Source organism: Carassius gibelio, chromosome B1 (assembly GCF_023724105.1).
Source record: "Carassius gibelio isolate Cgi1373 ecotype wild population from Czech Republic chromosome B1, carGib1.2-hapl.c, whole genome shotgun sequence".
In the NCBI taxonomy this organism is placed as follows: Eukaryota; Metazoa; Chordata; class Actinopteri; order Cypriniformes; family Cyprinidae; genus Carassius; species Carassius gibelio.
The window spans coordinates 25,547,680-25,564,376 of NC_068396.1; the positions used below are offsets into that span (position 1 = coordinate 25,547,680).

A 16,697-nucleotide genomic window follows, 5' to 3' on the forward strand; every position below is an offset into this window, starting at 1 on the left:
TTTCATTTTCAAGCAGGATTTGGCACCTGCCCACACTGCCAAAAGCACCAAACGTTGGTTAAATGATCATGGTGTTGGTGCGCTTGACTGGCCAGCAAACTCTCCAGACCTGAACCCCAGAGAGAATCTATGGACTATTGTCAAGAGGAAAATGAGAAACAAGAGACCAAAAAAGCAGATGAAGATGAGCTGAAGGCCACTGTCAAAGAAACCTGGGCTTCCATACCCCCTCAGCAGTGCTACAAACTGATCACCTCCATGCCACGCTGAATTGAGGCAGTAATTAAAGCAAAAGGAGCCCCTACCAAGTATTGAGTACATGTACAGTAAATTAACATACTTTCCAGAAGGCCAACAATTTTTTTTGAAGTATTCTAATTTGTTGAGATGTGAATTGGTGGGTTTTTGTTAAATGTGAGCCAAAATCATCACAATTAAAAGAACCAAGGACTTAAACTACTTCAGTCTGTGTGCACTGAATTTATTTTAATATGTGAGTTTCACAATTTAAGTTGAATTACTGAAATAAATCAACTTTTCCTCGACATTTTAATTTATTGAGAGGCACCTGTAGTGGTTTTACAATATTTGCTTGAAGATGACCAAAGTTCTCTCTGTTTAATTATAGATCATTATACAGTGATGGTGTCTCAGAAGCCTGTCCGAAATCAGTTTCAGAAGGTACTTTCAAGTTCAAATACTGTCTGAGAAGTCACTGGCTGAAGGCTGTGACAAACCAAGTCGACGGTCGGCTGTCGGCCAGTGTCTGTTGACTCTGCTTTTGTGGTGAATTGGTTTTGGGCAGTTTGTGAGACAGATCACTCTGACTGGCTGTTACAGCAGATGAGTGTATTTGAAGAAAAGCGAAAGTGAAAAAAGTGAGCAAACAACAAAGTCATGAGGGCACATCCAGTACAGAAGGCACTTCTTATTTTACATCTTCATCTTACCTGAGCCTTACGATATGCAACATGCAATAATCCAATATTTTCATAATGGCATGCCTGCCTTGAATGAACAAGGATCAACAAGACCATGCAAAACCAACGTGCTATTTTCCTGTTGCCTGTATTTACAGCATTTGATGTTGATTGATGTTGGTTTGGTGTGTTATATTAGTCAGTGTCTTCACAGCAGCAAGGCAAAATGTCAACTGCCTATGCTTCAGGGGCTGTTTACACGACAACCTTTTCAGCCCAAAACAGTAAACATTTTATGGATTTTTTATGGTTGTTTCCTTGTTAACACTCAATAAGGGAACCTTTAAAAATGGTGATGTCATGCACGTGCGAAGTATGTGTAAGGTATGTAGACACGCGCAGTACGCGTTGATTTTCTGACAGTAATGCGGAGAGACACAGAGGAGACAAATTGTTGAATAAAGTCATTATTTTTGTTTTCTTCATGTATTCTCGTCACTTCGTAATGTTGAACCACTGATTGCAGATGGAGTATTCTGACGATGTCTTTCATACTTTTCTGGACCTTGACAGTGTAATTTATTTGGCAGTCAATGGGACAGTCACAAGCCTCCCGGTATTCATCTAAAATATCTTAAATTGTATTCCAAAGATGAACAAACCTTTAACAGGTTTGGAACGACATGGGGGTAAGTGATTAATGACATTTTTTTTATTTTGGAGTGGAGTATCCCTGTAAGTACTAAAATAAACAAAAACGAATAAATAAAAGTAATAAAAGATATATTGAAAAAATAAAGATACAAATAACAAGATTACTAAAACTTGAACTAAAATCAAAGTGAAAACAAAAAGATTATATACCTAACAAAAAGTAAAATAGTTTATTAGTAAAATAACGCTTAAGTAAAATGACAGCCGTGCTCATATTCAGCAAGTTTACACGTTCAAATTTTCCAGTTATCCCCTTGCCACGTTTTCTGATGTTTTCACTTCCAACAGATGAGAGCTTCATATAGATACTTTTTCCAAATAAAGGTTATGAGTACTATATATCATCCTCTTTCCACTTTTACACCTATCTAACACTAACTCATATTCTCCCACTAAAAATATCCTGCCTTCACATACGGCTCTTCCCCCAGATTCCTCAGACTTGCCCCAGCATCCCAACGCAGTTTCTGGCCTCTCAGCCTCATGCACTCGCTCACGCACACACTCTCACCCCTCTCTGCTCTTTATTTTTAACTCAGTCAATCAGACACCGCTCACCGATGACGCAGATCCACATGCAGCACTGACACCATCAGCCAGAATGAGAGAAAGAGAGAGGGAGGCTGGCAAAACAGGGACAAGCTGTGGCAAAGAGAAGAGACGGAGGGAGAAAAGAGTGCCAGATTATAATTGAAGATGAAAATCCTTGAAATGTACAACTGCATGACAAGTGCATTGTTCAAATATTTTGTCAGGTTACATCTAAATTAATTGGTTTTATTCAAATTATGAACTAGTATTGCTGAATCAACCACCAAAAAAGTTCCCGTTATGAGTCAGATCAGGTAGAAAAAGCTCCTCAAGGTAACACCTGTACATTTTCACCTTTTTTATACAGTGTAGAGTGTGTAAGATAAATATGCGTCTTTGTAGGTGTCTTCATCCTTTGCCTGTCCTCCACTATCTCTCTGTCACTTTCTCTCTAACTCTCTCTATCTTACTGATAGGTTCACACCCACTCGTTTGTTAAACACTGAGACAAATAGCTTACATCACTCTCGGCGGAAAGACTTTTTAGGAAGTTCCAGAAAAAGATGCGCTTCTCCCCCGGCTAACTCTCAACACAGCCGTGACGCAAGAAAGAGACCTGCCACACACACACACACACACACACACACACACACACACACACACACACACAGCTCTTTTAGAGTCTGTATATGCGTGTGCTTCAGAAGCAGAGAGATGAAACAGCAAAGGACATCTCTGTAGATTTGTGTGTGTGTGTGTGTGTGTGTGTGTTAAAATGGAATACAGAATATCCATTAGTGAAAGAGGATATTGCACTGTAAAAGGGATTTCTAAGGCAACCTAATGTGCTTATCTAATTGAACTGATCACTAATATGATTCTAAATAGGTAGAAATAGACCTTTAAGGTGACAACTGCATATTTGCACTGTATGTGTGTGTAGATGTGAAGCCATGCTGTTGTTGACGTCATCATGACGTATTTCTCGAATGTTGTGAATAGAAAGCAACTACAATTATTTTCAAGAGCCGAAAAATGTGTAAAAGGAGCAAAAGAATAAGAAAACTAAGTAGAAAGACTTAACACAATTGTTAGTACCTTCTTGTGGTGGTTGTGTGGAACTACAAGAGTGAGATTCAATTACCTCAGAATCCCACCGAGTCTGTTTTCCCTCTAAATCATTCTAGCCTGTGCCCCGAATCATGTCTCTGTCTTCTCTTCATTACCTCTCTGAGAGTGAGGATGAGAAAGGTGTGAGAGATGGGATGATCACACACTTAGGATGTGGAGTTACTAGATTTCCCAAGGTGTTTGGAGTGTGTGTGTGTGTGTGTGTGTGTGTTTACGTGAGTGAGGCCTTAGGGCGACTGACGTCAGTGGAAAGGCTGGAGCTGTGATGAATCTTAATTGTGTCTGTGTATATGTTTTGGCCTTATGTGGGAAGCATGACATCAATTTCAAATAAATTATTAATTCATTCAGCAAGGTTTAGAAATGTGCTATGTTAAGATAATATAATATTCATGCATGTGTATGAAGAAATTGGTCAGGTGTTATATGAACCCACAATCATTCTGTTTATGATGATAGAAGACTATATCGGTCTTATTTTTGCATTTTTATTTTTTTAAATGCAATGAAATACAATATAATTGACAGGCAGAACAAATGTTGCTTTTTATTCAATGCATAGGCTCCAAAACTAATTATCAGCTTGTGTAATTATTATGCAATCTTAGTTTAGTATATTTGACAGCTCAAAAGAGTAATCCTAGATTATTGCTGTATTTAAATAATTTAAATGGGTCATATCATATTTTTTATTTTATTTTAGTGCATTCATGCTAATGTATGCTTTAATTTAGTCTTTTAGTATTGCTTTTACTTTCTTATCTAAAACTGGCCAAAAGTATTTTTTATGACCATATTCTCTCTTTAGGTGCTTTTGAAGTATTCTGTCTAGCACATGACAACGTAGCTTAAGATACACAGTGTGCATTATGTGCGCTTTTTTTTTTTTTTTTGGTAATTATTAGTGATTTAAACATGTTACCACATTTTGTTTGTTTAGTATTGTTTATTTGTACAAAAAGGGCGTGGCTGATGTTAATGCATTTATTTAATTATTATTATTATTTTATATATATATATATATATATATATATTTGGTATGAGTAGGAATTTGCCAATTTCCGAATTGCTGTAGGTGTTTATTTCAGGTGCACCGATATACTTTTATAGCTTTTATCATTATTTTGTGGTTAGTTTTTAGTATTATCTTGTGTTTTAATTTTAAATTTAGTTCAATTTCATTAATTTTGTTCTGTCATTTTTTTAGCATTATATATATATTTAGTTTTTTTAGTACATCAAGTTTTACTAAATGAAAATGAGAAATGTAGCGGAAATGATCCAAAGTTTTAAAGTTTTAGGTCACTATATCCCTGTAGCTTGTTTTTATCAGTATATACCAACCTTAGCCGCTTAGCTCCAATAAGTTTCAGATTTCATAGTATGAAAATTTTCATTCCAAAAGACCAAGGACTTTATATTATACTACCCTTTACAGATGCTTTAATGCATAATTAATGTTAGCATTTGGTCCGTGTCTCTCTCTTGAAGGTGTTAGATAGTAGATTGAATTTTTGGGAATCTGATGATATGAGAGGCCTGACACATTAATACTAAAAATAAAATGCCATGGACACAGATAATCAGCAGTGATAACAAGGAACAACGGTCACAGGTGTTGCTTTTATTACTGTTCTAAAAAGATGTGGAGGTTTTACACGGCCTTTAGGCCAAAACACCCTTCCCTCTGCCACCCATTGTCCCGCCCCCCAACCCACACTTGTCAATCATCATCCCTGACCCCCACGAGTCAGGCATCAGTTAAGGCTCTTTGTGATGGACTGATTTCCTCAGGGGGAAAAGTAAATGGAGGATGAGGAAGGGGAGGAAGAGGGAAGAAAGAATAAGATGGAGAAGAGGTGAAGAGGGGTGGGGAAGAAAAAGCCATTCTTTCATCTGTTATCAGCAGCCAAATTTCTATTGTGACGTTTTATCTGACTGAACTCCATCCCTCTGGCCCTCTTTTCCCTTCCCAGGATGACTCATACGGGTGGTGCGCTCCTCCTCTCCTTCTTGCCCCTCCCCCCTCCCCCTCCTTCATCATCTCCTCCTCCTCTCTTTCTCTCTCCCCTGTTCCCTCTCTTTCTCATCCTCCCTAGCCCTCACTTGGTGGCCATAGTGTAGCAGCCGTCTGGGTGCCACTGCATGTCACGGATGCGCCTGACGGACTGAAACTGGGGATGGCGAGCGCCGTACTCATTAAAGTGACGGTAGTCGCCCTTCTCCAGCAGGTACTGGCTGCCACGGTAACCAGGATACTGGTAGCCCACCCAACTAAGACAAAAAATGAGAGGAAAGACAAATAAACACAGAGAATGGATAAAACTCAAGTACAGATTTGAGAATAAAGAAGAGCCTCTTTTTCAGTTCTGTAGGGTCAAAAGTACCACACTGGAAATTATTTTATTGAAATATTAAGAGCATTAATACGGTTGAGTAACTATAACTGAAATTAACACTGAAGTGTGAAAAGCAAGACAAAAGTGACTGTTTTCAAACAGGTTTCCAGAAAGTCTGCCGGTTATTCGTAACAGTTTTATGTTTTGGAAAACTGGTGGCTTATTCATGTAAATTATGCGATTTATAAAATTTAATCAAATTATATAATTTGTATGATCAGTATATGCAACAATGTCAGTTATGTTTAGAAGACCTTCATACTTTTTTCTGAAAATCATACATTTTTGTGTGATTAAGATTATATGAAATTACCACCTCTTAGAACAGTTATGTTTTTTTTCTGTGAGTTTGGGTTGGTCTTGCCAAAAAAACAATGTTTCAGTGCCAGATTTATACCATATTTTGTTGATTGAAATATTAGGAGCTTTGATACTGTTAACTTATTTAGTTTGAGTGTCTATAATGGAAATTAAAAGTGAAGTGTATAATGCAAGATAAAAATTAATGACTGTTTTCAAACAGGTTTCCAGAAAGTCTGCCATTAGTCAGACAAACAATCTCCTGGTAATTCATAACTATTTTACGTTTTGAAGATTACAAATGAACAAATCACTTTCGTACAATTAGCTTTTCCCTCAGTACTGGTTAAGTTTAAGTCTTTCATTATTACTTTTTTTAATGTATGTATTATTTGAATTCACGTATGAATTACAAATTAATCCATATTAAATTGGCACCTGGCAAAACAGTTACATTTTCCCACGAGAAAGGGTTGCCCATACCCCCGAAAAATATCAATGTCTTGATAGTGCCACATTTTATACGCTTTTCGGTAGCTAGAAGAAAGTGTTTTAACATGAAAAACTACACATTTCTGTTTTAAACTCGGTGGATTTAGGAAGTGAGGGTATGACTTATAGATCACAGACTTCAAAATTCTCTCCTATCAGATCTATATTTTATGTTGAGCTCTTACTTCAGATACTCAGAATCTACTCAGATTTCTTTGATGAGAGACCACTTACGTGCCACAGCTGACCATGATGCTGCCGACGCGGTCAGTAAAGCCGAAGGTGTACATACTGGGAACATCATCATCGATAATCTCCATCTTACGGCCCTTGAATTCACCAACTTCGTACAGACAGATCTTATGCTTTTCTGGGTCCTGTGAGGAGCACAAACAAGAGGAGATCAAGGTATAATATTTACTAATAAATGCATAAGATTTAAAAAAAAATAAAAAATTCTTTGACCACTTTTATCAGTGAGTGAGATAGGACAGGAAATGATGGGAGCTAGATTCAAACTCACATTGCCTTCAAAAACACCAAGGCTACCGTGACATGAAATATATTCATGAATATGTATAATTTTTTTTTATTATATATATATATATATATATATATATATATATATATATATATATATATATATATATATATATATATATATATATATAATTATTATTATTATTACTTTTTTTTTCCTTTTTCGGTTTATCTGTAGCTGGGAACAGGAAACAAACTCATTTTTCTGAATGAGGACCATGGCTTAGGGAACCGTTACCTGACTTTATGTTGGAGTGATTTTGCTAAAAATGGAACGAAAACATATATAAAAAAAAAAAAACAGAAATGTGTATAATGAATAGAAGGGATGGATACCATTTTGATTGGTCTGAAGGACAGCAGGTAGTCGTTCCTGTGGCAGTTGCTCCAGCAGTCCCAGCGGGGGTACTCGCCCTTCTCCAGGATGTACATCTCTCCACAGAAGTTCATCTGCTCCCAACCCACCCAACTAAATAAGAGAAAGAAGCACAGAGAAAATGGGAGAATTGTTGAAATGCACAACTGGTAAGTCACCCAAATGGATCATGGGAACACTCACGGGCCGCACTCCACGCGGAGGGAACGCACTCTGTCCATGCCCATTCACACACGTTCATGCACTCGTTGGAGATCTCGATCATGCGACCCTGAAAGTTCTCCTGATCATACACATACATCTGAGAGAGGGAAAACAAGAAGAAAATCAAATTAGTTTTGCTTGTTATGCAACTCTCAATTAAAGTTGTCAGTTTTTAGTTTAGCTTGGTGTAAAAATAAAGCATGCATACAACTTCCACATGTATTTCTATGGAAACTAAATTGACACTCAGTTTCATATAGCAGTTTGTTATCGTGCACCTTTCGTCAGTCATCAAGTGCAACTTTTATGCATCAGTAAATATTGTACTGGCACATACCCTGTAGTTCCCCACGCCCATCTCAGTTTTCTTCTGGGTTTGAGCAGCCTTCCCATCAGGCTGGGAGGCAGGCTTGGACTTCTCTCCACCAGTGGACATGATGGCTACAAGGGAGCAGAGAAACGTGAATAACTCGTAGCCTTCTTTCTGGAAATGTCTATTGTTGGACATGTAGTGATGTGCTCAAAGCAAGTAATTAATCCCATTCCAACAAATCATCGAGTACATTTATAGCCCTTGAATGAATTCCTCACCCACTTACTTTGAAACACTTACACAATAGTGTTACAGACGTACAATGCTCATACGTAACAATTTGCCCGGGATGACTAATTTACAAATATATCAAAAAATGGTACATTATGATGGCTGAATATTCAATGTGAAACATGGAATGAGACCCTTACGGTATCTGATGGAAAACTGAGGAACTATTGGATGATACAATTCTTGCAACTTCTTCAAATTATTTGCGTAAGATATTAAATTAACCTAGCCCCAGATTCTCACAAGGCTTCAAGCAGCCCTTTTTAACTAAAATATCACCCGCCCCAACAAGTAATTAACAGTAATTTAAATCGTAGACTGTGTTTAATAAATAAATAAAAACCTGCATCACTTGGTACTGCATTATTTAACACACCACCTATAATTTATTTCTGTCTTTCTTCATATCCACAGCTTTTCTGTATTCATTTTTTTCTGTTATGACAAAAAGGTTACAGTTCTCCCTGATGATGAATAAAGTGCTATTCTCACAAAAGGATTACATTTTAATTGCCTTCTATCGGTGACTAATGTGTCAAAGCTGTTCGAGATATTCTTACACAAGCCCATGCTGGGGGATCCTTGCTGTAGACTATGCAACCAGACTAAACGTGGGATCAGCTCTCTCCCAGTTTTGTTTTTGCTCACTGAGCCCAGTCTCTTACCTGTGTGTTAGTCAGTAGCCGCTCTCTGTCTCAATCAGCGTGTGTATTGAAAGCAAACGTGTCCCTTTTATAGGCTGGCGCCCAGCATGGGGGTATTAGGCCCACAGAAACAAACTTGCTGAGCTCACCAACCCACACACAGAAAAGAAATGACCCCATCATCAAACAGAGAGAGAGAGAGAGAGAGAGAGAGAGAGAGAGAGTATATTTAAGTATAAGTATACTTATTTCTCAAACCCAAGATGTCTTTTTCAAAAGCTTACCTTTTGTCAATGTGCATCTGGTTCTGAAGCTTTTACAAGGTGACAAAAAATACAAGATATTGAGTGCCATTACAGCAATACTTGTAAAATGAGGTATAGGAAACCCGATAAAAGTAAACCAAAGGAAAAATACCAGCAGCAATGTTACCAAAGTGAAGGCTTACGTTTGATCTATCATATTTTACATAAAAGCTTAATTTATTTAGTGGTAGTAGAAGTTCATCATTTTAAAACTACATTATTAGCCTGCTTCAACAGTACACTGAAATTGACTAAACAAAATCTCATTTGTCAGTGTAATGGAACACCATCAGGCCAAACCATCAGGCGCCAAATTGAAGACTTGGCAAATTTCCAAATGTACACTGAATTTATGAAATTTTTCAGAAAATGCATGCTAATGTGGTGCCAATAAAAGTTAATTTGCATCTTATTTCCAAAGTACATTACCCTTCATAAGCAGCCCATATGTTGTGTTAAAATTCTGGTAGACATGCTGCCAACTGTGTGAAAGTTAGTTTTTAGGATAATATGTCAACAAAACAGCACCAATTACAACATAAGAATCATGGTTGAATGATACTGTTAGCCTATTAATTGTAGCCGAAAAACATGTTACAAGAACATATCTCCTATGTGAAATATGTTCTTTTACACACAGCCACAAAGCACTCTTATTTAGGAGGTGAAGATGTTACGTCAATGGCTTTGTTCAGAACAGCAATAAATCCCATAATGCAATGAGTTTGACTATGATGGATGAACCGAAAGTAATATCAGCCATAGTTTGAAACCTCTTGCCTTAAAATTTGTCAGTCTGATGACACAGTAAGATATTTTTAGGCAAAACTGGGGGGAAATGCAAAAAAAGAAAAAGAAAAAGAAAAGTAAAAAATGCATTTCCTAGATGGTAAGATCCTTCATTTCTGAGATTTTATTTAGGCATACCATTTTTCATGCATTATAATTTGCATTACTATTCAGTAAACAGTGAGCTAGTCATCTAGTCTAAACCACATTCCCATTACTTCAACACTTCTGGCCTGGGTCATGGGTTATGGGCCATGGGTCAAGGTGAGGACAATGAGGAGCAGCCAGTTCCTAATGGAACACTACATGTATATTCTAAAGTGGGGATTTATTGATTTATGATGAATTTAGTATAGTACACTTGATTATAAAGGAAAAATATTGTTGCATCAAAGAAACGTTCTCATATTTTAATTTAAGATTTGAAAAAGTTACATTTCCTAAATGAAATTACCATGGACAGACAGAATTATGTTAGGCCTACAATTTTTTTGTATAAACAGAAAAGAAAAGGGGGGAAAAATCATTTAACTTATAGGACCTGCATCAAATTATTTTAAACCTCAAATTGAAAAATATAAAAATCTTAATCAAGACTAATCAATCTCCTGTTTAATGTGTGGAATCGTTATGGTTGAGTAAGTTTACGAAAAATGACTAAACTGCCGTGGCTGTCTTCCAAACATTAAGACAGTAGACAAACTACAAAATGTTTCTGATTTTTGAAAGAGAGGACGTTCACAGTATGCAGTGGGTCAAATCCCTGTATTCTCCACATATAGGCCGCTCATTGTGTAGCATACGATGCACAGTGCTGACCGATAGGAATACAGGCGCTCGCGCTCCATTGTGTGTCAATCAATGTGTCTGCATTCACACGACCGCGGGCGTGCGCCCTCGCTCGCGGATACATCAAAACCAATGCGCTGACGGAGCAAAATGCTCGACAACTCTGGCCTCACAGAGTATGATCTCACAGACACACCCAAACACACACTCCCTCTAAATCTCAAAGATCCTTCCATCAGTATCAACGTCGCGACGCGCACCCAGCTTTGATGGTCGCTATAAAATAGAAGGGTCAAATAATCATAAAACTCCTCTCCAAACGGGACTGAGGAGCATCACAGGTGGAAATTCAGGTAAGATAAAGCTAGAGTAATAGATGGGTTTATGGAAATTAAGCCATAAAGACAAAATAAAAAATTAAGAACTTCAATTAATTTCTATTAGCTTTTAGGTGCCAAAAGTAATTGCACTTTGTCACAACAATAACTTATTTGCAGTGTAGCATGTATGCTTCCGCTCACAATCAGCCTAGCAACGGACGCTGAAACAGTATTACAATATTTTACATATGTTTATATGCAATATGATAAACAATTGTAATCTGCAAATCCACTTTCTATGGACGAGTTAGCTAAAATGTTACATGTAACGTAATTTAACTCCAATTTCTCTCTGACTGGTTATTCTTGTAAATATATAAGTTATCATCATACAAGCCATACTGAAGGTCACAAAAAGTATTTTTACCACTGTTGTTTTGAGATGCAATGTGTTGACAGTCAGCTATTTACTTTTTTAGTATTTGTATGAAAAAGAGAGCTCGCGGAGTGATAAAAAGGACATGAATGTAGCACCTGTTTGTTATCAGAATCAAGTATTCGGATGAGATGCAATTATTCATGTAAAATGATCATGTATTATAATAAATATGATTTTATACTGTATATATATGTATACATTCATACACACACACACACACACACACACACACTTTTATGTTTGTTCCAGTAGCCTTTTGACAGTAATTTCATTAGCACTCCTTAGGTTTTCCCAAAATGCCCAAATGTACGTCAAACTATATGTTTGTATAAAACGTAACTGTACATCTCACAAAGTTGGTAAAATACTTTTGAAGAAGTTTTAAGCCTTCACTCTTGTGCAGAAGAGAGGATTAACAGAGTTAGTAGGATCCAAACAAACCCGTCGATGTCTGGGATAGACATGGCTCCTTGCTTTAAGGTAACCACTCTTTCTCTCTAGTGAGAAGAACAATGAAATTGTGAGAAACAAGCTATTGATTCTTTGTCTGAGAGTGAGAAACAAGGCACCAAACTATCAATATTTTAACAAAGGCTTTCTCTGCTTAGGTATTGATTTTGAGACTTTAAAGATGAATGCTCTGTGGACGGTTGCTGCTTCTTGTCCAAGATGTGCAGAAGTATGTGAAGAATACTGTATTATTTAAAGGGATAGTTCACCGGAAATGAACGTCATCGAGTTGTTCCAAACCTATATGAATTTCTTTTCTGGAACACAAATGTTTTGAAGAATCTGGCTAACCAAACAGGTTATGGTCCTTATTTACCGCTTTTCCACTGGAGCTGGAGGCGGGTTGGTGCCGCAGCTGGAGGTGGTGCTCGGCCAAGAGTGGCACTCGCTCAGAACCGACTCCTGTTTCTACCGACATGGGGCAGAACCACTGATCTATATATGACTGGATCGCTCATCGCGTTCTAAACTGCCAACAGGCAGTGAAGCCACCGGAAGTGTTCGATCCGTCATAATACTTTTTTTTTTACTTGTTGACCACTTGGTTGGTGGTTCATTTAAACACTACTGTTGTCATGTCCCCTGCTATCTCCTCATCAACGCGCGTTTTTCTCATGCTACTTTCTAGTTTGCCTTGGATTTACCTCATCGACCAGATAGCGAGGAGAGCTTTGGTCTCTTCTGCGGACCACTGACATTTACTCCTTGTTTACTTGCCTGATCTGTGATAACTTAAAAAAAAAATGGCGGCTATCAAACTGTGGTCTGTTAGTTGGAAGCCCTGCCCACTAACATCATTTTAGGGCCATTTGTGGGCACCGGCTTATGATTTTTTGTGGAAAAGTGCAGCCAGGTTCCCATTTGTGCTCCAGCACCGGCACCAGCACCGATGGAAAAGCGATAATATAAATGTAAACTTTCGTAGTAGGTTTTTTTTTCTTTTTTTTTTTTCATTCTATGAAAGTCAGTGGGGACCAGCAACTCTTTGGTTATGCACATTCTTCAAAACATCTTCCTTTGTGTTCAAGAGAAAAAAGACATTCATACAGGGTTAGAAGAACTTAAGGGTGAATAAATGAGGCCAGATATTTCATTTTTGGATAAACTATCCCTTTAACAGATTGAGGACATAATGGAAGGACAGGAGGCCAGTGGTTGTGTGTGTGCAGGAAAGATACATTTCTCCAAATTAGAAAACGGAGCCGTGGCATGTGTGTGTTTGTCAGGTGACCGTGTTCGAGCAGGAGCATTTCCAAGGCAAATGTCAGGAGCTCCTCAGAGTGCCGCAACATCCAGGAGCGTGGGTTTGACAACATCCGCTCTATCCGTGTAGAGAACGGCGTGTGAGTCGCCCACTCTGTGTTAATAATTGCAAAATCTTACCAGTTAGTAAGGAAATTACAGTTTTTGATGTTTTTGAAAGCTTTTGGGTGTTTCATCCTGAGATTATTTAAAATGTGTGTTGGGAAGTGTGCTTTCTAATTAATTATGAATATGATTGAGATGCCTCAAGATTACTTGAGAATTGGTTTCGTCTTGCTTCCTGTAGGCAACTCAGGAAAAAAACTAAGCCAGTAAAAAAACAGTTTGGGCACAATGCTTGTTAAAATACCTTACAGGATTTTTTTATGAAAACAAATCATCATATATACCTCAAAATCCTATTGTAAGCTCATCAAAAATGTTTCATTCTTCTTAATTCTGCACAACTGGGTGAGATACGAGCACCATGACTTCCAGGGACAACAGTATGTCCTGGAAAAAGGAGAATATCCTCACTGGGATGCCTACAGTGGCAGTCTGGGCTACCATGTGGAGAGGATGATGTCACTGCGCCCCATCTGTAGCGCTGTGAGTGTGTGAGCACATTCTGATGCTTTGAAAGGGTTTCATTCACAAACTATTCAAAGGATTTGGACTGATTTTGCCTGACAATAAAAAAGATGAGAAAATAATTTACAATGAAGGACAGAGCTGAGTCATATCTATGGACCAGAGTATAATAGACTCTTTTGGCTAAGCAACAACACTCAAAAATTAAAGATTTATTGGCATTAATGGTTCCATGAAGAACCTTTAACATCCATGGAAGCTTTCCACTGCACAAAGGTTTGCAAACTCTCTCTCAATTTGTAGGACCACCAGAGCAGTCGCATGGTCATCTATGAGAAGGAGAACTTCTTGGGCCATAACGTAGAGCTGTCTAACGATCCCATCTGTACCCATCTCTACAGGCCATGGGCTGGTGTGACAAGTAAGTGGGCTCCATGCATGTGCTGTGTGGCGTGTGACTAATGCTTGACAAAACAGTAGTGCCAAACTACTGTTCTCCAGAACTACACATTTATCATGCACAACAGCTGTGCTGACAATACACTTAAACACAACACAGATGAGACCAGCGTCATTGGCTCATAGTATCCAGTCCTTGTATTTATAAAGTGTTAATGATTTTGCTTTCACAATAAAGTCAAGTGTAACATACCATCAGATGAAACATCTTTCTTTGACTGCACATTCCTCACTTGGTGCATCAGACGCACTCGCATAACAGCAATACTGTACCTTTGACTGACACATCGGTTATGTAATGATGTTATATCAACTTGATGTTTATGCATGTTTTATTCAATTTAGCATAGTGATAATTTACCATACCATACATGAAAGGAGGACTTGCAGTTTTCATGTGTTAGGTGATAAATCAGTAGAAAAACATACCATACGCCAAAGGGGCATAGAGAAGCAAAACTCTTATTATGATTATTTTAAATATTCCATTCTCATACTTTAAGGGCCAGTTCTCACGATAAACTAAGGCTTCCCCCTCAATAAAGTCTTAATTTGCTGCTTTTTAATAGTTAGTAATGTAGTTGTGAAGTTTAGGTATTGAGAAGAATTAAAGGGTTAGTTCGCCTATAATTGAAAATTAGCCCATAAATTACTCACCCTCAAGTCATCCTATGACTTTCTTCTTTCAGACGAATCCAGTTGGAGTTATAAAAAAAATGTCTTTGATCTTTCAAGCTGTTTAATGGCACTCAGCGGGTGTTGCATGCATCAGTTCAAAAGAAGTTAAATAAAAAGCACCCATCCATAAAAAAAAGTCTTTCACTTTAGTGGGTGAACAAAGTCCTCCTGTAGCGAATCAATGGGTTTTTGTAAGAAAAATATCCATATTCCAAACGTAATAATCACTTTAATCTAGCTTGCGCTCACTGTTGTACATGGTAGAAGCTCCAGATGTGTGTTCACAGTGTGTGTGTGCACTTTGGATGGGTTAAAAGCAGAGCAGTACAGCAGTAAAACTGTGAGCACAAGCTATTAAAGTGATTATAAAGGTTTGAATATGGATTTTTTTTTTTTTTTTTTACAATAACACATCAATTCGCTTCAGGAGGCCTTTGTTCACCCATACATTTTTTTTTATGGATGTACGAGTGTCATTAAAAAGCTTGAAAGATCAAAGACAATTTTTAATATTACTCAGACTGGATTCGTCTGAAATAAATAAGTCATATACACCCAAGATGACTTGAAGGGGAGTAATTTATGGCCTTATTTTCATTTTTGGGTGAGATAACCCTTTAAGGGTTGAAAAATATGGTATGCAGAATATGTGCTTTACAACTATGTGCTGTTAACTAGTTAACCATGAGAATTGGTCCCTAAACTAAGGTGTTTTTGCACATTAGAATCTAGCCAAATTTGTTAAATGAAGATTATTACTTTCTATTAAAACATTTTTTTTCCCCGTTCCCTTCCACACAGCTTGTCATAATGTATTCAGATGCCACATTTTCTCCTCATTTCCTGTCATTGTCTGTTTCCCTGCAGCCTTGTGTGTTACGAGTACCCTGGCTATCGAGGACCCCTCAGATCCAGTCCATCGACAGAATCCAGCAGTAATGCCTGAGGGCGCAAGGAAGGAAACGGAAAACATGCAGAGCTTGGAAAACAGAGTCGTCACACCAGTCATTTTAGCAGCAGTCACTTTATGAGGTGCAGTGTGGCAAATTGTAAGACCATCAATGGCTGCACGTAGTTTCCACTTCAAAGCATACAAAGATCCACATCAATGCCCATTCAACAAAAATCACCAGCTCACATTAATCCCCATGTGATCCAAGGTAAAGTAGTAGCATATAAAAACAGTATTCTTATGAAACTAATATTCTATACAACAGAAGTAAAGTGGGAGACACCGGAGAGTGAAAAGTGTCAATCAAGGCAAGATGTGTATCTGTATATGCAACCATGTCACGTCTCTGTGACGTTTGAGTGCCATATGGGGACAGATGGGAGTGTGTGTTACACCATTCGGAGGAGAGGAGGACAACGGTTGACTAATAAAAACATACTCACCTCAAACTAGCTTCTTTTTCTTTTTGCCTGTTCGCAAAAAGACTGTAATGTAAAGATAGTAATATATCTAGTAAATGTTTTATGATAGCAGTAAGGCACTAATACACAAAAAGGTCATAATGCTGGGGACTAAGGAATGTATTTTAAATTTAAAATTATTTTTGGGAAAAAATCCTGATTGACCACCATTCAGAGCAAATCATACTGTAGCGTCAAAGCATGCTCCTTTTCTTTTCATCTGAAATCCAAGATTAAATGGGGCAGTTCGCATTATAACATCCCACTGTTTATATAAACATGATGTGCTAAATTTTTTGGCTGTTGC

The 16,697-nt window shown here is 37.7% G+C and overlaps 1 protein-coding gene across 1 annotated transcript; it reads right to left on the reverse strand.

Annotated features, from left to right (window-relative positions):
- Positions 1-4,886: 4,886 nt before the first annotated feature.
- On the reverse strand, positions 4,887-9,002 carry crybb1l2 (crystallin, beta B1, like 2). The gene is given in 7 exon segments (XM_052546316.1): positions 4,887-5,570; positions 6,722-6,864; positions 7,364-7,496; positions 7,587-7,629; positions 7,632-7,704; positions 7,945-8,048; positions 8,877-9,002. Coding segments are annotated over 6 exon segments (663 nt in total). The 5' UTR covers positions 8,044-8,048; positions 8,877-9,002; the 3' UTR covers positions 4,887-5,398.
- Between the last annotated feature and the right edge of the window lie 7,695 nt (positions 9,003-16,697).